At 35.5% G+C, this 24,836-nt stretch overlaps 2 protein-coding genes and 2 long non-coding RNA genes across 7 annotated transcripts; 3 read left to right on the top strand and 1 right to left on the bottom strand.

Moving 5' to 3' along the window:
- Positions 1 to 5,646: 5,646 nt before the first annotated feature.
- On the top strand, positions 5,647 to 9,625 carry LOC105138140 (protein LONGIFOLIA 1-like). 2 transcript variants are annotated; one of them, XM_011044148.1, is made up of 4 exons: positions 5,647 to 5,975; positions 6,077 to 7,519; positions 7,623 to 7,809; positions 8,859 to 9,625. In XM_011044148.1, the coding sequence occupies exons 1-4, from the start codon at positions 5,829 to 5,831 to the stop codon at positions 9,407 to 9,409; spliced, it is 2,328 nt and encodes a 775-aa protein (XP_011042450.1). In that variant the 5' UTR covers positions 5,647 to 5,828; the 3' UTR covers positions 9,410 to 9,625. The 2 variants fall into 2 exon arrangements, with proteins under 2 accessions (XP_011042450.1, XP_011042449.1); XM_011044147.1 differs by having other exon boundaries at positions 5,648 to 5,975; positions 7,617 to 7,809.
- A 3,769-nt stretch (positions 9,626 to 13,394) lies between these two features.
- On the top strand, positions 13,395 to 17,448 carry LOC105138136 (uncharacterized). Of its 2 annotated transcripts, XR_844723.1 has the most exons (4): positions 13,395 to 14,210; positions 15,617 to 15,823; positions 16,329 to 16,442; positions 16,527 to 17,448. It is a non-coding gene; the product is annotated as an uncharacterized LOC105138136 (long non-coding RNA). The 2 variants fall into 2 exon arrangements; XR_844722.1 differs by having other exon boundaries at positions 16,329 to 17,448.
- A 175-nt stretch (positions 17,449 to 17,623) lies between these two features.
- LOC105138138 (beta-carotene isomerase D27, chloroplastic-like) lies at positions 17,624 to 23,099 on the bottom strand. 2 transcript variants are annotated; one of them, XM_011044146.1, is made up of 7 exons: positions 22,130 to 23,099; positions 21,901 to 22,040; positions 21,288 to 21,380; positions 19,368 to 19,429; positions 19,008 to 19,114; positions 18,146 to 18,238; positions 17,624 to 17,904 (listed from the first exon to the last, which is right to left on the bottom strand). In XM_011044146.1, the coding sequence occupies exons 1-7, from the start codon at positions 22,398 to 22,400 to the stop codon at positions 17,864 to 17,866; spliced, it is 807 nt and encodes a 268-aa protein (XP_011042448.1). In that variant the 5' UTR covers positions 22,401 to 23,099; the 3' UTR covers positions 17,624 to 17,863. The 2 variants fall into 2 exon arrangements, with proteins under 2 accessions (XP_011042448.1, XP_011042447.1); XM_011044145.1 differs by having other exon boundaries at positions 17,624 to 18,238; positions 22,130 to 22,778.
- LOC105138137 (uncharacterized) lies at positions 18,194 to 18,873 on the top strand. Its single transcript, XR_844724.1, has 2 exons — positions 18,194 to 18,544; positions 18,624 to 18,873. It is a non-coding gene; the product is annotated as an uncharacterized LOC105138137 (long non-coding RNA).
- Positions 23,100 to 24,836: the final 1,737 nt, after the last annotated feature.

Genomic DNA, 24,836 nt, shown 5'->3' with positions numbered 1-24,836 from the left:
TGGAAGACGAATGAAGAGGTTTCGTGGGAGAAGGACACAGATTTGTGGCAATTTGAGGATCAAGTGCAAAACTACCTCACATCTATTCCGACGAGGACGTCGGACTCTTCTAGTGGGGGTGGTTTGTTAAGGCTCTAGGCGCGGGGATGCGTCAACGAAGGCACATTGCCTAGAATTCGGCAGCGATGGACAGCGGCAGCCTTGCGTAGGCAGAAACGAATTCGGCAGGCAGCGTGCAATGGTCTATGCGAGTCGTTGAGCTTGCGACTTGGCATGGACGTGGGAGCTTAGGGGATGGACCTTCTAAGTCAGCAGCTGACGCAGCAAAATAGGCAGTAGGGACTGCCATGCGGATAGGCAGAATATGGCTGTATCATTGGGGCAAAATATGGGGAAGTGGCAGCTGAGTGGGGAAGGAAGTGCTCCACTATGTAAGCCACTAAGTTAATAGGAGAGCAAGTGCTCCACTATGCCCCGAAAATGAGAGATCATGGGGAGTAAGTGCCCCATTATGGCCTGAAAAATAGGGATTATGGGTGAGCCTAGCAACTCACACTTGTCTATAAATAGGCTGCCAAGCCTCTGCTGTGTAGCATGCGATTTTGTGCATAGCACACACACTTGTATTGTGTAATCCTTTGTTGATGAGATAAATAAAGGTTGAGAGGTATTCTTGTAAACTTGTGTGCTTGCTTGTGTTTGTTCCTTTTATACGACTTGGCAATTGTGGGAACTTCGTTGGGTGAGCGAAACACATAGTCGTAGGAAACACGAGCGAAAAGGGGAGGCAAGGCTGAGTTTAGTTGGGACTAGACTGCCGCATTGGGTTGAATTGTGTTGCGAAAAATTTAACCCCGTGATCGTCTTCTTATTAAAGTGGTTAACCATGTCCAAAACAATATCTCTAGTCACTGGTACACCGTAGGCCTCGGAACAAATCCGTGCTCTAAAAACCAAACCTGCCAGGGACCAAATGGAACAAGGTTTGCAGCTTCTGTTAATAATGTATCATTGGTGATGCCGACCAAAGCTTTACTCGAAGCCCATCATTTTGGTCAATCAAATGGCGCTTACAGCCCCAACTTTCCAATCAATCCACTAATCCCTTTTAATTATACCGGCACCCCACCAAACAATACTATGGTGAGCAATGGAACAAAGCTAGTTGTGCTTCCTTTTAACTCCAGCGTGGAGCTTATTATGCAGGACACCAGCATCCTTCGTGCTGAGAGCCACCCTCTTCATTTGCATGGCTTCAATTTCTTTGTTGTTGGTCAAGGTTTTGGGAACTTTGATCCAAAAAAGGATCCTGCAAATTTCAATCTTGTCGATCCTCTGGAGGCTGGGTTGCCATACGGTTTTTAGCAGACAATCCAGGTTGGTAATTAATTAAAAGTATATAATGCTAAGTAATATCCTAGCTTAGATAATTAAATTCATGTAGTAATACCATGGTTTCCTGACTTTGTTCCATGTGGATGATGGCTGTCATCAGGTGTATGGTTCATGCATTGTCATGTAGAATTGCACATGAGCTGGGGCTTAATGATGGCTTGGGTTGTCTTGGATGGAAAGCTTCCCAATCACGAGCTGCTTCCTCCACCAGTTGATCTTCCTAGGTGTTGACATTCAAGGCTTTGGGCTACTTCTTAACTACAATAAGACCAGAAAATCCTTGATGACTTCTCTTTTTATCCTTATTTCCTTGCCCATTTCTGAGCACTAATGCTCTGAAATTATTCTGATTACCCATGTTGGAGTTGAGGAAAGGAACCGAACGTATCTGTTTCTTTTTAATGCAAGGAAACATTTCTCTATTCTTTTCCTTTTTTTTTCAAAAAAGGATTGAGCTAACACCACAATAACTCCAGATATCACAATGGAGGACAAGCAAGACTAATTTCTATGTAGAAAGCAGGTTTCGCTCATTTCAGAAATGTTTATCACTGGGATCGTTTGCCTTTCTTCCACTAGAAATCTCGAAGGCCACCACTCCAAAGCTACATAAATCAGATCCCTTTTGTTTCTCCTATCCAAATCCTATAAAAAATTAAATTATGAAAAAAAAATTAAAAACATTTGACAAAGGGAGATACATTTACTTTCAAGTTTTCACCACTAGAAACACAATCACCAATAATTTTTTTTATTTATTTTTAACGTTAAGACATTGCAGTCATAAATCAACATTAAAAAAAATATCAATATTTTTCAAACCAAAATAACACTTTAAAACAAAAATAAAAACAAAATTCCTGCAAAACACCACCATGCCTCTCGTGATTCGCGTTAAAATGAGCACCCTGCTGTCTCTCTCTTGGCGGCATTAGAGTGCTTTGAAATACACGTGCACTCCACCAGTGATTGGTCAGAAGTTCTCAAATCCATATAGACCGTCGGATCCCTGCACCAGGCTCAATTCGGGAGAAGGATCCTTAATTAAATTTCAACTGCACTTGAAAAAAAAAAAAAAAAGGAGCTCTTGTTGTTTCTGTATTCTGCAGTTCACATGAATTGAAGTCCTGAGAGGTTAAAAAGATAGCAAGTGAATAATAATTGCAAGGGGACAAAAATTTATTACTTTCTTTCAGCCGACATCCTATATAAGTAGTGAATCGCCTAGGTTTTCTTATATTATTTTAAGTTTTTTATCTATAATTGAATCTTTTTATAATTTAATTAGATAATTGGGTGGAATTAAGCTTGAAATTATAAAAAAATATTAAATTAAAAAATATAGGACTGTCATGTTAATATGTATATATATAATCCTAAATTCTCAAGAGTTTTTATTTTAATAAAAAAAATATTTTTTTTTGTTTTTCAGTCTTCACTTTGAGAAAACAATAAAAAAAATTAATCTAATAAAATAATCTTAGATATTTAAGTTTAGATTGTTCAAGTTTAATTCATTATACTGAATTTAATAATAATATTTAAGAAACTTTACAGTATAAATATTATTTAATTACATTAAAAGATTTTTTTAGTTCAAGTTGCATAGTAGCGCATGAGGTAACCTATTGATACCCAACAATAGGTTAAATTGATATCAATATATACTGTATAGTTTATAAGAGTTTTATGAAAAACATACGAGATACATGAAAATAATTAAAGTGAGAGAATAAAACAAGTGATGTATAAAAAAGAAGTGTAAAATTTTCCATTTATAGAAGTGATTCCGAATACAAAAACCAATATGAGATTTTGTTTACAATCCAACTTAGACGGACGACTTCTTGATATATTTACTCTATTATTTATTGTATAAAGTATAATCGAACAAATTTTAGATTTAAGCATTTTAAATTAATGAATTATTTATTGCTCCACGTTTTGTTTTAAGAGCTGATATTTGAAGTCCAAATTTGAGTAATAAATTCCAATCTCAGCTTAAAAAATCATATTTTTAAAATAATTATTTTAATATATTTTATGCACCAAACAGTCAAATGAACTAAGATGTCACGGAGTTCTCCATGAATTTAAAAGGGTAGTTAAGCTACTTTTTTTAATATTTTTTATTTAGAAATATATTAAAATAAATTTTTTTAATTTTTAAATATTTATTTTTAATATTAACAAAATATCAAAAAAATATTAATTTAATAAACTAAAAAAATTAAAAATTTTAAATATTTTTAAAATATAAAAACAAACCCGATAAAATATACGGATTGAATTCATGATGATGAATACTTAACAGTCTCGTTTTGGTGAGACGATGGGAGGATGATAGGTTATTTTCCATTGTTCATGGGCTGCTTTTTTACTTTCAAGTTTTCACCACTAGAAACACAATCACTATGATAAATAAAAGTTAAAACCACTTGCAAACGAGTACTTGACCTAGTGATCCATTCCATTATATCTGGATTCGAGCCCTAGCATGTATATTTATCATCTCCGTGGTGCCTTACATGTCTACTGGGTTTGCAGGATATTCAGTGGGTCATGAGAATTAGTCGTGGTGCGTGCAAGTTAGTCCGGACACCCCCACATAAATCATAAAAAAAAAAAAAGTTAAAACCACCTGTATTTTTACTTTCTAGGGGGATGTTTCCAATTTTGCTACAAGTAATTTTTTATTAGAAAATATATTAGAATATCTTTTATTTTAATATTGATATGTCAAAAATATAAAACATTAACAAAATTCAATACTTTTCAAGTCATAAGTATTTTTAAAAAGCAACTAAAAAAAACATATAAAATACATGAACATGATTAAAGTGAAGGAATAAAATAAGTGATGTACAAAAAAGAGATATAGTTTCCCATTTATAGAAGTGAATCGAAATAGAAAAACCAACATGAAATTCTATTTACAGCCAAACTTAAACGGATGACTTCTTTGATGTACTTATACCGTTATTTATTCTAAACAAATAAATTCGATCAAATTTTAGACTTTAGAATTTTAAATTAATAACTTATTTATTAGTCTAAATTATTTTAAAAGCTGATTATTGAAACTTAAATTCAAGTCATAAATTTATAAAAAAATGTTAATAAGATGCGAAAGTCTTAAAACCAACTAATTTTATTTCATGGGTTCAAAAATCATAGTCCTAGTCAAGAAAAAACAAACCGTTATAAAAAGAAGAAGCATGTACAATAGTCGAATGGATACTTAGTAAAGCGATGTAAAATATTTTTTACTTAAAAATATATTAAAATAATATTTTTTTTTAATTTTAATATATTTAAATTTAATAAAAATAATTAAATATTCTTTCAAAAAATATTTTAAAAACAAATTATATCATAATACCTAATACACCGAAAGGGTCTAAGATTATACAATACACACACAAGTGTCGTTAGATACGGTAAAACCTCAGCGAAAACGTTGTCTCAAGCATTAAAAGGAGGAACGAACTAAGTTGGGGTTAGTTTAGGGGAAAAGGGAGTCAATCTATGAGTCATCGTTCAAACTCTCGATGCTCTAGACAATGGGTTATCTGACACGTAGAGTACATTGCCGACGGAAGCTGACCAGCTTATTGCTGGGGGATACAAGTGGAAATAATAGTAATAATTGCTAATCCCGCTCAAATTCATTACCAATCCGAAGGCTCTGGTTTTAGGTTACTCGTACTAACTTAAATTAATTAAAAAGGCATGTTTTAAGATTTTTATTTTAATAAAAAGTAAAAAAGTTTTTTTTTTTAAATCAAACCCATTAATTGAATTGGTTAAGTTATGAATGGATATGTTACGCTAACAAAATCCAACAGAATCAATTTTAATTTGGTTTTTTTAAAAATAAAACATGATTTATAAGCTAAACCATCAAATTAACCATAAAGCTGGCATCTTGAGTATGAGTATACTTGTTTTTCTGTTAAAAATATTGGTAAATTATTTTTTTATAATTTTAAATAATTCTAATATTCAAAATAAATTCGAAAAAATAAAAAATTTAATATATTTATAAATAAAAAAACCTTTTAAAAAACAATTCGATGCTGAGTTGCATTGCCAAGAATTGAAAACGCCAATTTCAAGCCCCGTTCTTATTAGAGGACCCAAGTGCCATTTCATGATAAGGCACAAACGGCTAAAAACCAATTTGGCCTTTCTAGTAATTAAAGGGTAAATCTTGTCATTTTGTCTTGCCCTTCCTTTTAACTTTACCCACTCTTTTAAAGACCAGAAAAGCGGGAGACGATGATATAGGCGCAGTCTCAGAGAGAAATACGCACGGGAAATAGAGAGAGAGAGAGAGAGAGAGAGATGAAGTCTTGAGAGTGAAATGTTTTCTTGAGAAAGAAGAGAGTTAACGAGAAAGTGAGTCAATATTCAAAGAAGGGAAAAACAAAATGATGGGAATGGTACAAGAGCAAAATATGGAGAAGCACATAGAGAAGCAGATGGGTTGCATGGCGGGCTTCCTACAGATCTTTGATCGTCAGCAGATTATCACCGGAAAGCGCCTCAATGCCACCAAACGTCTCCCTTTATCTACGGTAAGTTTTAATAATCCTTTTCAATCTTCATTCTCTGTTCTGTTGATATGTCTCTGTTTAGTTCTTAATTTTAGTGTGTAATTATTTGTTGGAATTTTCAGGGTGTTGATTCTACACCGGATCCAGAGAATTCAATTGGATCACCAGCTATGCCAAGGGAATTGGAGAAACCGGAGCATACAAGATCAATGCCTTCTCCGGACAGGTTTAAGCAATCTCCGGTGACGGAGCTCAGTTCACCGGCAGCACCGCAGTCTCTATTATCGGTTGATATTCAATCAAAATCGCCTCCTCTTCTTCCTGTTCTGGAATTAAAACAAGGCACTAAATCATCTTGGAAATTCTGCAAAGAAGCTCCAAGATTGTCTCTTGATAGTAGAGCAACATTTGATGCAAAAGGTAGCCTTAAGCCGAGAGAAAATCGTACAAACGCTGCAATCTTGTCAGTCAATCGATACAACGAAGAGCGAACGGACGATAATGACAAACAACGCCGATCGCCAAGTGTGATTGCGAGGCTTATGGGCCTGGAGTCATTGCAGGATTCGAGTCCGGATCCTTCTGAACAAGTGAACAAACCTGAACTCAGAAGATCTGCTTCTGAGTCTAGAGCCTCCAGAGATCTGTTTCAGTATCGATTCATTGATGGAGTCAATTTTCAGTTGAAGCAAACGCTGCAGCAAAACACTCAAACCAGTGTTTCAAGAAACGGAGGTAAGAATCTGAATCCAAATGGCAGAGCAGTAGATCCAAAAGCGTACAATGCGGTGCGGAACTTGAGAGCTGAACCAGCTAGAGCTCAAAACAAAGGCGTTGGACAGAGAAAGAGCTTCTTCGATTCAGCTGATTTCTTTCCCGAGCCAAAACAGACTATTTCTATATGCGGTGAGATTGAGAAGAGGCTGAAAATGAGAGGAATTGATGAACCATCGAAAGATCTTGAAACCCTTAAGCATATCCTTGAAGCTCTCCAACTCAAAGGCCTTTTGCATTCTAAGAAACCAAGAAATCAAAATAACCAAAGAAACTTCGTTTATGAAGAAACTCCAGTAGTCCTGATGAAGCCAGCAAAATCACCAGCTTCAATGAACAGGCCAGATGTAAGAATCATTAGCAATTCGCCTCCTTCAAGTTTTAGACAAAGACCAGGTGTTCGTCGAGATCCATACTACTCCGCTGAGACATTGTCTGGTATGAGCCCAAGGCGCGAGCGACCGGAGATTGAAAGGAATGTGAGGGGCCAAGTCAGAGGTAAGAATACGAGTTCGCCAATGGCAAATGAGAATGGTGGTAGAAGTCCCAATAGAAGGAGACCTATGAGTGTTGAAACGCAGAGGAGAGTTAGTAATGATTCATTGGAGCAGAGAAGAGAGTCTCCGGTTCAGTCTCCAAAAATTAGTTCGAAGACGACAAATCGGTCACCAAGAAGAAAACCAACGGTTGAGATTTATCACAAGGATGATAAAGTGGCGGTCCCTGCTGAGGATGAATTATCCACTGTCTCTGAGAGTAGTCTCAGCACCTCTACTCGCGCAGATATAGAGGTGAATTTTCAGTATTTTTTTTAAATAATTAAGGGATTAATTTAATTTAATTTGTTGATTAATTTGTGCTAAATGTAATAACATTAAGAATTTGCAGTTGCAGAGGTTGAAACTGGAGGATTATAACGAAGGAAGAAATCTCTTGGAGAGGTGTGATAAGCTGCTTCATAGCATAGCAGAGATAACTGCAAACGAGCTGCAACCTAGTCCAGTATCAGTGCTTGATTCCTCGTTTTACAAGGAGGAATCTTCTCCTTCACCTGTCATGAAACGTTGCGTTGATTTTAAAGGTAAGGGGACTCCCTGTCTTTGTCGCATTTTGTTCTAATTTTTTTCTTGCTTGGTAAAAAAGTTCCAGAGGAAGCTTCAAAAGCAGGTGACGTAGTTTCTGATCCCTTACTTTAGGGCTGGAATTTGAGGCCAGTAGATTCTAGGCCTGCTTGTAGTTAGCGTAGGAGTCCTCCGCTCCTCCTCCTACAGTGCAGCAGTCAAGTAAGATCCATTAAAAACTTGCCATGTCAGTGGCTAATAGGATGCCTAAAATCTGGATGTCGAATTAATAGATGACGTGGGTTGGTTAACATGGTAAGTTATGCTATATTATTGTTACGGGTAGCAACCTAAAACCAGGTGATGGGGCCGGTTGGTTCATCTAAAAACGACGTAGGAGCTTGCAAAATGGAACACGCACCGGTTGTGTAATCACGTGGAAGATGGGAGAACTTCAAAGTTAAAAGTGATGATGATCATTGGATTCAAGAAAACGACTGCGTATCTTGGACAGTCCTTATTGAGGAGTGTTAAATGCCAGAGTAACTCAGTAACTGTGACGTGTAATATGCTGCAAAATTAAGTGTCGAAGAGGTACTCCTGCTGCAAAATTACTGGAATAAGAAAAAAATATATATATCCCCGAACCCCGTACTCTTCTTTTTCTTTACTTCGAAAAGAATATGCTTCCGGAGGTGACTGGCAGATGTCCGTTCAGGACTTCCATGAGAAATTAGAATGCTTCATGCTTGTCTTGGTTACTTTTAATAATGGCCCACTGTGTTAAACAAAGTGCCCTGCCTTCCTGTTATAGAGAGCTAGCACAGTGGGTGTCTGTGGATGTGCATTTCCTTATTTTTATGACCAGTAGCTCTCTCTGTCAGTTCTATTAAGACTTTGTTGCTATCATGTCCGTACTGTATGGACACTGTTTACCTTGTGTTAAAAGTAGAGGAACATTTTAATGGGAACAGTGCTGCCTATGAATAATGATGTTGTTCTGTTAATTTATCGTGACTCTGGACATCGATGTCTTGTAACCCTTTTGATTTTTCCAATCCATTGGCAGAACTAGAGGATGATATGTGGAGCACAGCAATCTCTCATGCCGAGTCAAATTCAGACGACTGGGACTTTATGTACGTATCTGATATCCTCCGCGCTTCAAATTATTTGCCCGAAGACTCAGATATATTCCAGTTTCTAGAGAGGCAGCGGCATCTCAAAGGAAAGGACACTTCCCAAGTGCCAGCACTGCAAAGAAAGCTTGTTTTTGATACAATCACGGAAATTCTGAATCGAAAGAGACATTTGCCTCCTTGGAAGGGAGGACAGATTTCGTTGCAACAAGTTTGGTCAGAGTTTCAAAAAATTAGGGAGAGAGACGCATCGGATGACTTGGTTGAGGTGATCTGTGGTATGCTTAGAAAGGACCTCGCGGGTGATACTGTTACTGGATGGGGAGACTGCCCAGTTGAGATGTCTGAAGCTGTTTTAGATATCGAGAGGCTGGTATTCAAGGATTTAATTGGCGAAACCATCCGAGATCTCGCTGCCTTTTGCCGGAAGGGGAAATGCAATCAAGTAGTCCCCGTGCCTAGAAGGAAATTGTTATTCTAAAATTGAAAGAACAAAAAAATAAAGTGGCCTTTGTTTCTTTTTTTCCTTCTTTGGTTCGAGGAGGGGGGTGGTATTTAACGATTTGGGACGGAATTTTTAGTTTAATTCACCAGAAAACCAGGGAAACCTAACGTTCAGTTTTGCAATTTGTAAAGAGAATTGAGGGGCGAGCTACGAATGAAAATGTTAAATTTGGTGTGGGTAAGCTTTCAAGCACGCATTATGTTTGGTATTTTAAAATATTGGTAAGTTAAAAAGTGCAATTATTTTACCAGTCAAGTATGGTTAAGTACACAAGTCTTCTCTAATAAGCAATGAATAATCATTCCACCTGCTGCTCCGAAATTCTGGTCAGAAGTGCTTCATGTCAATGACGACTGTCGCTAGAGGGTGTTGGTCGGTGGTCATCATATTCATAACGTCCCCCGCCCACCGTGAGCTCAAATTTTCTAGAGAGATTCACAAGTGTTTTGACTGTTAGATAGTCCCTTCTTCGGATCACGAATGTTCATATGATGTAATGAGAATCCTCGGAAATGTAAGTTCTAGTTGGTTGGGAAAATGGATTTATACAGGAGAGGGAAGATGGACAGTATCTCTCCTACAACAGGTAATGGTTAGTGAAACTGGAGGAGTAACTCATAACTGCCTCACTCTTTACTTGCATTTTTTCCTTCTTAATGCAAGATGCAGAAGATAAGGGACTGCCCAAATGTCTCACTGGCCAGCAAGTAGCATGGGCAAGGGCTTGGAGTGACAAATGACTGAGCTGTGGCAAACCGTCCAGGGTAATCCATGAGCTGCCTCGTGGAAGTGCTGTCAATTTAGATTTGGTTTGACTGGTTGGTTAACTGAAGTTTTCCAAATCTTTGCTTGGAGCTGGCTATAATTTCCTGTTTCTTCACATTTTAGTTGCCGGAGCTGCAGGAGATTTGACTGCTTCCATTATTTGCTTGTTTGCAATCTTTCTGAAGTTGGTTGACACTTGCCCTTTTAACTTATAGAAGCAAAATTTGCTCTATCATAAGGTCCCAAGAACAATCCTTTCGTGCGGAAAAATATTACAAGAAGAACTCGAGTATGAGAGATTATGACCTGGGGACCCTTTGGCCCCGGTTATATAATACCATAGGCAGAGAGAATTTAAAGCTTGTCTTCAAAAGTACCGATAGAAAGCTGCTTAATGGTTAATGCATTAACTAAATAGAAGGCACCTAGTTTTCTTAGACACGACTACTTCTCCTTCTCCCGCATCATAAGCATGCCATGTGATGATTTTTAATGTTTTTCAAAGGTCCAGAAAAACCTGTTCTCATCTCATCTTTCCGGCAATTAATTAGTCCTTAGTCCATGGAGCTTGGCCCTCAGAAGTTCATGGGTACTGCTCGCTATAATTCGCGCCTGAACACTCACACCAATCTAACCAAATCATGGGTTTCTTGGGTCCTTCTGTAGGGCTTGTTCGGTCGCTTAGGCTTCCTGCTGTGATTAAATGAAATAGTTCGTGGTTGTTACATTATTCAAACCAGTCATAACACCTGTAAGTATAACCATTTGATGCAAAACGTTTTAGGCTGCCTTTTGTTTTCTATTAGTTTTTGTATTTGCGGTGAAATAAATATAGTAAATTATTGGGTAATAAATTAAATTGTTCGTGGGACTTTTTTAAGTTTGAAATATGGTTTTGTGCATTAATCTTTATATGATTTTTTAATTGAATCTTGTAAATTTTTTTTAAAACTCTATTTGTTTTTATGTTCTAAAAATACTTTTAAAAAAATTTTATTTTTTTATTTTTTTGTTTCAAATTAATATTTTTTAAGTATTTTCATATTATTTTGATACGCTAATATAAAAAATAATTTTTTAAAAATAAAAAATATTATTTTAATAAATTTTAAAGTAAAAAAACACTTTAAAAAACAACCATAATTATATTTCTAATACAATTAACAAACATTTTATAAATGTTTTGTTGATATATATAAACTTTAATTATAATTTTTACTAATTAACAACAACTAATTATATTTTTTATGGTATTTAAATTTAATTAACAACAACTAATTATATTTTTTAAAATTACAACAATAAAAACTATCTTAATAAAACAAACACGTAGTCGGATATTGACACCTTGTTGATGCATACCTTATAGGGTTTTACCAGTCTGATAAGTCTACGAGTAATTTTTCACGAACCAAGGTCATTTAGCCAAAGCCCCAGACGGACGACAAGAGCCAAGCATATCCTGAACGGTTGGACTAATTCATCCACATTTATCCCCACCAACTTTAAGGACAAGGCATGCGTACATTAAATGCATTGCATCTCCAAGACCATCTTGCAGATTAGAAAATTCCAATGATATCATCATTCGCTTTCAATAGTAATTTGTCACTTTTGTTTAGGGTTGCCGTCAAAGCACACGTCAGTTAAAATACAATATTTTTTTTGAAATTACTATTACACATTTAAACTCCCCAGAGACCGAGCGGCGAGGAAATCAACATGTTAAACCTTCTTTTTATCGTATATTTTCGCTTTTTAATACTTTTTTACTTTTTTTCCCCTCCAAAATGCTAACCAGAATACTTGGTGTCCAGTCGATGAAAGCAAAGATACAAATGCAGTGTGGGGTTATAAAGCGATAGGCAACACAACTCGCTGCCCTCTTTAGTTGTGGGCCTTGATCCCTTCTTACATATCACTTTTCCATTACAGGCCTGGTGGCCCATATGTCCCAGTCGGCTGGTCCCTCTTCGTTATTTGTCCAGACCAATTTCTCCTCTCACTCGCAGATATTAACGGGTATTCCTACGTAACCTGGGGCTTCATTTTTTTTTGCCACTTTCCTTTATTCCGCCACTTCTAAGCGGAAATCTGCGATAGCAAGAAGAAGCTATGACCGTGAATCTCTAAACATGGGAAAGTTGGGGTCGCTGTTATCCAAATTGTGCACAAGCTTATCCATTTATACGTTGAAAGATGCTAATGGTGCGCCGGCATGGGCACATGCGACTGCTATGGACTTGACGTTAATTTGAGAGGTACATGTGTTCTGGGGCAACGCGCAGTTGATTGGTTTCATGAACTTGGACTGCAAAAGAAGTCTTCGATCTTGTCTTAATCTGTGCAGTGACTGCATTTCTTTGTCACCTCTATGGGGCCTCTGCATATGACAATCTCACTGGGCATTGCCGGAGTATTATTTGCCAAGCTAAAGCTCAAGGATATATATACGTGGAGTTCAAATATGATTGGATACTTTAGGGCACTGAGCTTTTAACCAAGGGCAAACAATGGCCCCGGAACTCAGGATGTGATGAATGTCAGCTGACATTTTTCTTTGATCACCGATGGATGCGGATCATCTCTTGTTCGCTGACGGTCTTTATTGCGAAAAAAGGATGGACAGATAAATTCTATCAAACTTGTATTTATTTATTTATTTATTTATTTATATCGCTATCTCTCTTACAACTTGCAATTTACTCTACTCTTGAACTGTGTAACACACTAATTTTTCCTTAAGAGCTACAGACAAACATTATTCTCGTAATAAATGAGAATGATGTCCTGCTTCAGTAGCAAGCAAGTGTTCTTTCACAAACGACAATCTTTGCTTACAGCCCTTATCTTCCCATCCCTCGTGCCAAGAATCACAGTAAGCCGTGTTTTTCCCCTTTTGTATTGGAGATGGTTTTTCACTTGTGATAACTCCATTTTTTATCCTTTTATTTTAATAATAATAATAATAATAATAATAATAATTATTATTATTATATTGAAAAATGATAAATAAATAAATAAATAAAAATTTGAGTTAAGAGCAACATTATTGGAAGTTTTAGGGTTTAATTGAACTTTATATTAGTTTTAGCAGTCAAATAAAGAACTTAATTCAAGAATTGATAAGTTTTGAGACTTGATTGAACTTGAATTTGGTTTAATTAATGAAATCAAGGGTTTAATTAAAATAATATCAAAGTATAGGGCTAATTATGGTCAAATGTACAAGAAATTAAAATTCAAGGATTATTTTGTAAATGAAACTAAAAAACAGAGTTCCAATTATAATTTACCAAGGGGCTTGATTACAGAAGTTTCTACACTTCAAGGACCAACATGAAAATGTCCATTAACATTTTCCTGTTCATCTCCTCCATCCCGATTCAACAGAAACGGCATAGAACGTGGCCACGTCTTTCGCCCATGATGTGCCATTAATAGATGCTATCCCAGCAGCTGCACGATCGTTCTAGAAGGTGCAAGGGCTTTCTCTTGCCTATAAATATCGAGCACAGCAGCAGATGAACAAGGAGGGGGGAAACAGCGGAGACACAGAGAACAAAAGCAAAAATAAAAAACCCAGGAGCAGAGGGAATAAAAGGAAGAAAACAGAGAGCTAAACCTAGCTTTGGTTTAGTCCCATAATTCAAGCCTAATATACAAATAAAAAAAATGGAGTAAAGACGAAGAAAAACAGGGGATTGCAGAGTATTTAGAGAGAGACCAGAGAAAAAAAAAAGGGGAACAGAGGGAAAAAATAGAAAAGGGAACAAACCGGAGGAAACAGAGGTTGAAACCCAAAAAAAAGTATACAGAAAAGAACCAGCATTTCATCATCGTCTTCGTTCCTTCATCTCAATAACCGGGGCGACGAACAAAGTTAGAAGCGAAGGAAGAAACTGAAAACAGAAAGACAGGGGAAACAAAAGGAAAACACAAGCAGAAGACACAGAGGCCAGCATCAACATCACCATCGTCATTATCGCCTCCAGCAACGCCTGCAGATCAGGTAAGTGTTTTTTGTTCCCTCCTCTTCCATGTTTCATTACAAAGTCACAGTGCAGCTTGAATTTAATTAGCCCTTCGCTGTGTACGCACGCGTGGTGCGTGCCTTTGCCTAGCAGTATATTTAGGCTAAACTAGACCCAAAAAAATAAAAAAAATAAATATATTGATTTAAATTTATTTTATTTTATTATGTTTTATTTAGTTACATGAAAATAAAAAATATATATATACGTAAAAATATATATTTTTTTATTTATGGATGTTAGAGTTAAAAATAAAAATAATAATTTAAATTTATTTTATTTTATTATATTTAATAAATATGTATGCCTAAAAATATATTTATTTTATTTGTTTATTTACTGACATTAAAGTCGAGAATAAAAATACTGATTTAAATTTATTTTATTTTTATAACTACGTAATATTCACCAGCGCTAAGTTCAGTAATATTACACGCAAATTATCATATCATAAACCAATAAAATGTTGATAATTTATGATAAAATTAAAAATACAGCATCGCACCAAATCAAATGCGTGAGAGTTTTGGAATTCGGTTCCAGGCAGGACGCTTAAATGATAATAATTTTTTTTTGTTAGCTAATCTCGTACCGTATAATCTTTCCCTACTTCAAGACAGGATGCTTAAAGAATAATAATTTTTTTTTTGTTTAGCTAATCTCGTACCGTATAATCTTTCATGATTAATTAAGGTTTCTAGTAATTATAATACTAGATAATAACTCTTTAAATAAAACCATTTCTTGTAAAAAAAATAAAATATCAAAAATATATTATTTTCAAATAGTTATTTTTAAGACTGTCATGGTGTCAAGTGTAACATTACTCACGGTTTGTTTTTTTCCATGCTAATTTTTTTTATTAACAATGAGAATCCAAATAAATTTATATATATTTTAATTAATTTTTTAATATCTTAAAATTAATTATATAGGTTGGGGCAGGTATAAGCGTAGAAATCTACTTTTTCTAGTACCTCAAATACTGTGAAACTCAAGCAGCAGGAATGTTGAAACTTATAAGGTGGTGTTTTTTTTATTCAAATGTGTTTTTTAAAAAATTATAATGTTTTTATTTTAAATTAATATTTTTTGTTGTTTTTATATTATTTTTATATATTAAAAATATTTAAAAATAAAATAAAATAATATTATTTTAATATATTTTTAAATAAAAAATACTTTAAAAAAACAATGTTATTACACCTTCACATCCTTCTACTAAATTTTTTAATTGTTACTTAGATTTAATTATTAGCCCAAAACCCCAACCCATTTACTAAGCCCATTCGAAACTCCTCACTCAAGCAATATAATCGGGCCAACTCAAGCCCACGACTAGAAGCCCTATCTGAAAGAGCGATAACAATTTCTCTCCTGCCAGAGCCTGTTCGTTTGGAAATTGGAACTGAACATATCAATGAAGGCACTTGACATGATGCGCTGATCCTAGGAAATCACAGTGCCGATTCCACTCAAGAAACTTGTACAACGATGATAATTTAGTAACGGTTTTTGCTACAAATCTGAAAATCGGATCTCCAAGTTCCTTCATTTGAGCTCTCTTTGCTCAGTCGTGCTGCAATGAATGGTACCTTCTCGTTTTCTTGTATATGTTTTTGGTTGATTGACAGTTTTTTTAATCCGTTTTTGATTATTTTCGTTAGCTTGGCTTGGCCTTTGATTACTGATGTAGCTCAGCGTTAAGATTATTTACTGAAATTGAATTTTCTTTTCACGATTTCATGGGTTGAAAATTATGCTGTTTTGAAGGATATTTGGCATCAGTTTATGATGCTTTTACTCCATAATCAGACTCTAAAGACTTGAAATCAATCAATTAATTATACCTAGTTGATACAGATGGAAGCAATTAGCTATAATTGAGTGCAATTATGTTGTGCAACACTGTGGAACTCACTGTTTATGACCCCTTTTGTTTGTGGATTGGATGTTGAAGGTGGAAGTCCTGCTCCACCAATGTCTGAAGTAGAAGAAAATATTAGACTTGTGTGCTTTACTTCAATTCTATGGATTGTTAGTTTCGTTTAGTTTTTGCATTTTGTGGATTCTTAGTTTCGTTTAGTTTTTGGCAGCTTTGTTTAGGTTGATAAGATATCGAGGTGACATAAAACCTCTGTCCATGGTCGTGAAGTTTTGGCAAGAATAGGCATGGTGATGAAATTCTTGTTATTGCCAACATCGCCCAGGTATTCGTCCTTCTTTATCCTTTTAAATTTGAGATGCTTCTCTACGCATTTTCCATTGTGCTTATTGTTTAGATCCAAACACAGTCTTTGTAGAATGAAATGATACCTCTTCCAAGGTTGGCCCCAGGTGTGCCCTGTCTCTCCACTGAGTCTCATATTTGAACACTTGCAAAGAGATTATTATGAAGGGTATCCACTTTCAGCTAAATTTTTTATAATGGGTGGCAGTAGTCAGTCACTCTCTCAACTAGACAGAAAAGACAGCAGAAAAATCTTTAGTTTGATCATTTGACAGAGCATAAAAGGTGGGAAACAATCTTGGTCCACCATGCTGATTCTAAACCCTACAATAAATCCTTCGTCAAAGCACTTTTCATAATAAAAGGTTAATTGGCTTTGCTATGAGCATGATTAAGAAAGTAGGGGCTTAGCACCTAGTCATAGCCTCACCAAATGTTGTGATGAAATCAGCGTGGTGGTAATTCTATTTAGAGGGGAGGAACAATGTTTCAAAATTTTATCAATCTGTTGAGGATCTGTCTAATCAAAACTGTGACCTTAGTGTATGGCTTCATTTAAATGGTGCCCACCATGATGGTTTCATCTGAATGAAGGGGTGAAAAGAGAGTTGATGCTAATAGCCTCTTTGATTTTGAATGACCTTTCATGTTTAGTATATGATGCAAGCATTTATATTAGAGGTAATCATGATTTGCTACCAGCTCTTCAATTTTTCAAACATTCTTGTCTCAGATATGTGTGACCATTATTAGTGAGTTTCATCCAAATCCACAAATATTCCTTCCCCATTGACACCACAACATCTGAGTTGCTTGTTATAGCAGCAAGTTCCATTTATGACTGGCATCCATTACTGATCTCCAAAAAAGGAAAAAAAAAAACTATGGAATTATCTTGGAGTCATGATTAGTAGAGTGTCATTTCTACCCAAAGCCATCCTGGGTTTGAGATCTTGGGCCCTGTGACATCTATCATAAATTGGCCACAAAAAAAATAATTTCAGATCTTTCCAATAAGTTAAAGTTACACATTTGCGTAGTTCAATGTATGGTTAATCATCATATTTTTGTATTTACTGCCATAGCACTGTGAAATCTAAATAACCCTAGTTACAGGCCAACAATTATATACCTACAAGGAATGCATCAAAATTCTTGAAGAAACAGAGCAAAACTACAGTAGATACAATATTACCGTTTCTTTACCAGTGCGGAACAAGTTGTCTCTCATATCTTAAGTGGTATATTGAATAAGTAAAAAATCATTACAATATTGTGACTTAGTACAAGTGGTCATGAACTTCTGGATTGTATACCGTATGAAAGAAATATCTCTCAATTAGTTGTCAGGATAAAAGGTTCAGATTGTAAAACGAACTCCTCCTTCCTTGCATCTTCATGTTAATTTGAGCATTTCATAATGTGCTTTCGGTTTGCTTTACCTGCAAAATACACAAGGATTGTGTGAGTGTGAAACGACTTTCCTTCTTTATTTTCTGAACTTTGATATTATTGTTTTCAATTAGTAGACTGCCTTTTAGAACACTCAAAAGTTCTTCTGATCCACATATGGCCAATCTGCTGCCAGATTGGATGTGTTAGTTTTGTTCATTAAGCCAAAACATATGGTCGAATTAAAGATGCACGAACATGTGCTTATGTGAGGGTGACTTGAATTATTACATAGTTTATAGCATGGCTGTTTGAATGCTGGATCTTCAGTTATTACCGGAGGCTCCTGACCAAATATCATCTCACAGCTCATATCATCAAAATCTACAAAAGCAGACAGCAAACCATTAGTAACTTAGCTGCAGTAGACAGATCCCCTTCATTTAAATCATCTTGTGTTGATTGCAAAATTTTAACAGCGGTGGCCTTGCACTCAGCTAATGATTGGCTCGTGGGAATGTGACTAACGTTCAACTTAGGTGCTTGTTGTCATGATATATGGGAGCAGGTTAAGGATCATGATTGGTTTCATGGGAAACAGGTGAAAATTAGCGGATTGTATTGAATTTGGACGACTTGGTGGCATCAATCATGGAATCATATATTTTTAATTAATGTTCACTAATTCAGGTAATTTTGACTTGATATATTAGCAGTATTCTTCTATATGCTGAAATTCACACCTTAGATTGGATGGGTTTACTTGCAGTTTTGCACCCTTAGTGGCTATGCTTGGGGCCCCTTGGGGCCCTCCATTGACATGATGAGCATGGCTTCCACATTCTCTAGTGCAGGTACTATTACTCCTTGAAGTATATCCCTTTTTATTTTGTTCCTTTTCAATTGCCGTGAGAGGAAAACTGGAAAAATCGTTGTTCTATTGGCAACTTTCTATTCCAATGTTCTGCACATTATACGCCTTTCGCAGTGCAAAACAAAATTTGAGTATTGATTTCTTATGCAGTAGTGTTCTGTGTTTGTCCTTTCTTTCTTTTTGCCCTCAAATGCCGTCTCTTATGATTGTGCCACATACAGTGATTTGGTTCTTATGCCTGTGTGGCCATGCATATAGTTGCTGAATGAGAATACTTACTAGGAACCATGTCAACTGGCATTCCAAGGGAGTGCTTGATAAATGTTTGACTCGGAATCTTACACAGATTGGTACACATCCCAACACAGTTTGTCTCCTCTAAAAACCTGCAAGGTGTAGGATTGATGGCTAAGATACCAAGTGCAATAAAAACTTTAATGATGATTTGAAAATGATGATGATTATTGCCATTATGATCTCCATGATGGAAATGGAGAAGGAGAGAGCCTTGAAGCATCATGCTTATTGGAGCTGATAGATTTACCGAGGAAAGTGTCTTAGGCTGGTGACATGTATGGGATAGTGGGACCCCCGTAGGTTATAATAATTGAGTTTGGAATTGCAGGGAAGTTATTTTACCTGCACTTTTTTATGTGGACTACATTCTTTTCCTTTTTTCCGTTGAACTCAGATTCCCGCACCTTGTTTTGTAAAATCCATGAAATCACTCTCGTTAGGGTATAATCACAGTTTAATAGAAATATCTTAATTCGCAAAATGCTTTGTGGGGGTGTGTGCTTGTGCTTTATTGAGTGATTAATCTGCAAAATGTTCCCATAATTGTGGACATCAATGATTGTCATGACCTAACGTAGAGCTAGCTATTGAGAGGAATTTTGGGTCAAAGAAAAATATCAAACCGTGCACAAGGGAGAATAAGCATGAGTAAACAGATTCAGTATAGATGAATTTAATTGGGAATGTGAATATTGAATGAATAGCCCGACCTTTACGGTTATGATTTTGACGACATATTCAATATATTTTTGTTTTAGGAAGCTTAGATAATGTTTAACATGTAATCAGACTAATTATTTAAAAAAATAATTTTGTATTTACCAATTACGATTTAAAATATTGGGTTGCTGAAGTTTGATTAATTAAAACAATAGAGGACTAATACTTTTAAATTTGATTAATCATTTATTTGAAGGAGTATTTCTTGTTACACGATAAGGGTGGTGCTATGGGCACAATTATAAGTCCTTTCACATAAGAATTAACAATATAACACTTTTATATATTATATAAAACAGTTCTTATGCATTTATTATCCTCCGTCAAGCAATTTATTAGAGCCTATTTAGGAATATGATTATGAATGTTTTTTAAAGTATTTTTGGTGTTAAAATATATTAAAATAATTTTTTTTTTCAAAAAATTAATTTTGAGATGAATATATTAAAATGATCTAAAATATATAAAAAAATTAAATTTTTAAATAACATGAATTGCATGAATGCATTTGTCTGGGATTGCCAAATGTATAATTCGTTCAATCATGGCGGTGCTTGCCGAACAAATTATCATGTAATCAAAGACTTGCTATCACCCGGCTATGTTGTAATTTAAGTTTGGGGTAATATCTGAAAATAATGCTTAGTATGACTTATAAATTAAGTTATTTTTAATTTTTAACTTATAAATTATAACTTGCACTCTATTCCTTATTAAAAAAAAAATGCTTTGAGTGATTTTTACTAAACATATTTCTATTTAAAGTTATTTTTTACCACAAGTTATATATGAAAATAATTTTTCAACTATGAATCATAATTCAAAAGCCATGCTAAATGCACTCTTAAAAATGTGGTTCTAACCCTTGTATTTAATAAATCAACTGTTTTTCTTTTAATTAGTTACTTGGAGGTTAAATGCATTAATTTTGTATTGAGCACTAATTTTCTTTTAATATGCACCTCCCATGTTGATTTACAACTTAGGAAGTTAAATTGTAAACCCAGACTACCACCGTATAAATTAGAAGTCACAACGTGCGAGTTAATTTTTGTCCTAGTTGAAGGAAAGCCATATCTGGGGGAGGCTAATTCTCCACTATTCAAGGTTTTAGTTTTTTTCCGGGTGGACTTGATACTTAATTTTTCAGTATGCAATGCCAAACTATTCCTTACTGGCTTTGTTCTGCTACTGGCATGGTTTTTCCCCGAGGCAAAGGATCCTAGGCCCACTAACCTCCCAGATCACACCCCTCGGGTTTCAGATGAGAAAAAAAAACAAACAAAGCAAGCATGCCCACAACTATAGTTAAGAAAACAAATTGAAAGCTTTAATTTTTGGAGTAATGTTAAAGCACATGTAAAATCAACAAATCATGTTTGTTTTTATGTCGTATTTTTAAAAGAAATTAAAATTTTCTTATTTTTTTATTTTTAATTATTTTTTTAACATTTTCAAATTGTTCTAAAATGAAGGGCTTATGTTATATATATATATTAAAAAATAACCACTATCCACATTAAAAAAGACAAAATTCCTTACCTCACTGGGTCCGACTAGCCAAGCAAAGAACAAGGTGGTGAAGGCAGCGAAGTATTCTCTTTTAAACGTGGACTCTGGTAGCATTATCTTTATCTGCCACAAATTGAAACATCAACGCTGATTCATTATAATATTGGAGGATGCTATGAAGAATTTAGGAATTACACCTTAGATGACATAGGTTAGTAGAAAGATAATTTAAGAGTTCCATATAATCTAAAAAATAATTTTTGCTTTTAATTTGTAATCTCCAAACAAACCGTCTTGTAGTGACTCTTGAGCGTCTGCCTCAAACAATTCCGAATCAATTCTACATGAGGGATTGAAGGAATTAGAGGAAATGTTATCTTCTTTTGATAAATTATGTAAAGAAGATTAAAAGGATGGATCATAATACATGTGTAACAGTTAAAAAATCCAGTCAGAATGCTTTATTTTGGCACATGGTTCCACTATAATTCACTCTATTCAACTTGTTCTCAAAGAAATAAAGATGAGAATTTGGAAGGCCTAGGAGTTTTCATGCATTTCTCCATGGCATGTGTGCATGAAAACCAGAATAATTAATACTCTTATACAAAGGTTAAACCAGGAAGGAAAATATCGAACTTGCCATGTTCAAGATCAGTCTGGGGATGGCTCGATTAAGAGATTGAAGCACAAGCCCGTGCTGTTGAATTGGACTGAATTTCTGCCATGTATCTGTAGCTGTCTGCGCCAAGCTCTCATAACCTCTCTTGCTGTTTCTTAACCCTGCACATGTTTTCATGGTCTGATTTTCTCTCCTCGAAAAGGAAATGAAGAAAAGCCCATGAATAATCAATATTAGAAATTAACTAAACCTGTAGCATCTTGAAATTGCTGTGATAGATAGTTTATCGCTAGCTCGGCAAACCAGCTATCATTATAGATAGTCTTTTTCGTAAGTCCTGCTAATTTGTCTGTCCGATTTGAAGCTTTCCTTTTCTCTGTTACTCCAGTCATGTTATTATCCGGTGCTCTTGTAAGAACTGCAAGAATAGCAGGAGAGTGATATTTGATCTTACAACCACGCGGCTGTCGCGGCAGGGATGGCGTAGGACTTCTAGTTTGCCAAAGAATCCCTGCTTCCATGTCTCTGGTTGATCAGAAAGAGATGGAGAGGTTAAAGGGCCTAGACTTTGTATTGTATCTTCGGATCTAGTTTTTGGCAGAAGTAGAGCGTATGACAACAAAGAGAGCATACGTAGATAGCAATTTAAACAAAACTCCTAGTTAAGAAGATCCTGTAGTTTTTGTTTCAGGTTTTTGGGAATCTTGCAACCTTAATTTGTGTTATTGCATTTCTTGTTCGCACTAGCATATATCTATATATATATATTTATATAATGGCAAGTACAAGTGGACGTTTACTCGGTGCATTGATTATCGTCACCTTATTGAGTGATCAGCGTAGGTTCTTGTGGCAGCACCCTGTCTTTCATTCAACTTGCATCACATCAAGACATCATGGATCAAACAAAACACAATCCAAAGAATCTTTCATTGGGAAGTTGCAAATTATGCTTTTATTTTTTCTTAAGGTAAATTGAGTACGTATCCTCATTGGACTCGGTTCATGAAACTTTAGACCAGAGCCAGGGATGTTTGGATCTCTTTGAAACCTGTGGTTTATGACCATTTCAGAAAGAAATTCGTGGTGAATGGAAAACGAACATGAGAATTCCGTGAGCAAGTATTGCACGGTAGCTTAAAAAACCTCTTTTTTATAAAAAAAAAAAAAAAGAACAGAGATTTGAGAAAGAAATGCAAGCCGGTGTCTGTTATTTTGGTTCATGTTAAGAATGTGAAAGCTCCTGCCCGTGGGACAAGCATAAGTGCTGATTTTCGTTAGACACTGAGTTAGGACTTGGGACTCCTTTTTTTATGCGTTATTAACATTAAACCGTGCAAGATTATAGTAAGTTCAGCCCCTCCAAATTAAATTTTGTGTGAGGCTCCACCGCTGAGCCACCATTTAATGTTTATTTGATGTCTAGCTTAATCGAGACCATCTCACTATCAACTGACGATTGAGGATGTAAGAGGGCACGATCATGTATTTGGATTTGGATCCCACCAGAGTGTAGAATAACATAAAATAATATACCAACCTCCACGGACCAAGATTGGATAAAGATCGAATAACTGGTTATGGAGGAGGCTGCTGATGGCATATATGCTTGCTCATCAACAGTTTGTCAAGCATTTTGTTAATGATAAACTAATAAAAGAAGATTTCCAAATCTGTCATCTCAAAAATCTAAAAATTATACAGACAATACATGAACAAACGAAACTGTGAGTCATTAAGGCGTGTATAGGTTATGGATCCCTGATCATTTTCAGAATCAGAATGTCGTTTTCCTGGAAAACACAACTTTCCTGAGCTGCCATGCCTCTTTTAGGAGCCACAAAGTAGTTTTTCCTGATAAAGCCAGTTCTCTCTATTGCATGACAACATTGGGGGCCGCTGGCATGATGTATTCCTCCAAATTTCGAGTTGATTGGAGGTGATCGATATTGTAGACTATTAAAGATAATTTTAATGCATCATGTTGATCATTGATCAATTTATGCTACTAAAATCAGTACTTTTCGTTGCTCTTTGAGCCTCAAGATTTTCTTTCTCGTCCAAAAGTGATTGGTTTTCATCAAAAAATTGTGTAAGAAGGTGATGATACATCTTGATCACATGTTACATGACATACAACACAAGTTTCACGATCGATACATGCAAATTCAAAGCTCTCTAATCGTTCAAGACTTTAGCACGAGTCACCTTTTTCCGCGTCTAGACACTCCATGTGATCCATTTCTGTATGGGATCCAAGAACGATGGCTCAACCTCCAAGAAGTCCTTGTTAACCCAATAGACTCACGGCACCCATCGTTAAACTTTGGGTAGAAGGCTAGCTATGATCTCTTAAAAAGTCAAGATGGAACCACGCAGCAAACTACACCAACTGTTCACCTTCGAGTTCATTCCACTTGGGTCAAATTTGATCTACCCGCTAAGAACCATGACAAGAGATACATGTATTAAATGAAATAGTTATCGTCAACAGCACACAGCTCGTGAAATTCATAATTTAAACAGCTTTCTCAAATACATTTTATCATTTCTAGCACGTGTTTCCATGCAGTTCAAAATTATACTTGTCGAGTATATTCATAAGTATTCCCTTTGTTTGGACACACGAACAAAGGTTTAAAGCTGTATAATCTCGAGATAAATCATCTTCAACCCTGCCGTCTTCCCTCTGATCTTACCAGATATATTTCTCGCTACAATCATTTTCTTTAAATTCCATAAGCAAGCACACAACACTCATTGAACACACGACACTCTTTTAAGAATTTATTTCTCCTACACCAACGCTTGCCTAACCTGTTTGGGTTCAGTCTTCTCAACTTTCAGTCCATCAATCAATCTCAGAAAGAATCTTCTCTCAGTGGGATTTTCCGTAAACCTCGCCAAATGTTCCATGTCTGGCATTGGTTTTTATGTTAAAAGTGTTTTTTAAATTT

Source organism: Populus euphratica, unplaced genomic scaffold, assembly GCF_000495115.2.
Source record: "Populus euphratica unplaced genomic scaffold, PopEup_1.0 scaffold153.1, whole genome shotgun sequence".
Lineage (NCBI taxonomy): Eukaryota > Viridiplantae > Streptophyta > Magnoliopsida > Malpighiales > Salicaceae > Populus > Populus euphratica.
This window is presented reverse-complemented; position numbering and strand designations above follow the sequence as displayed.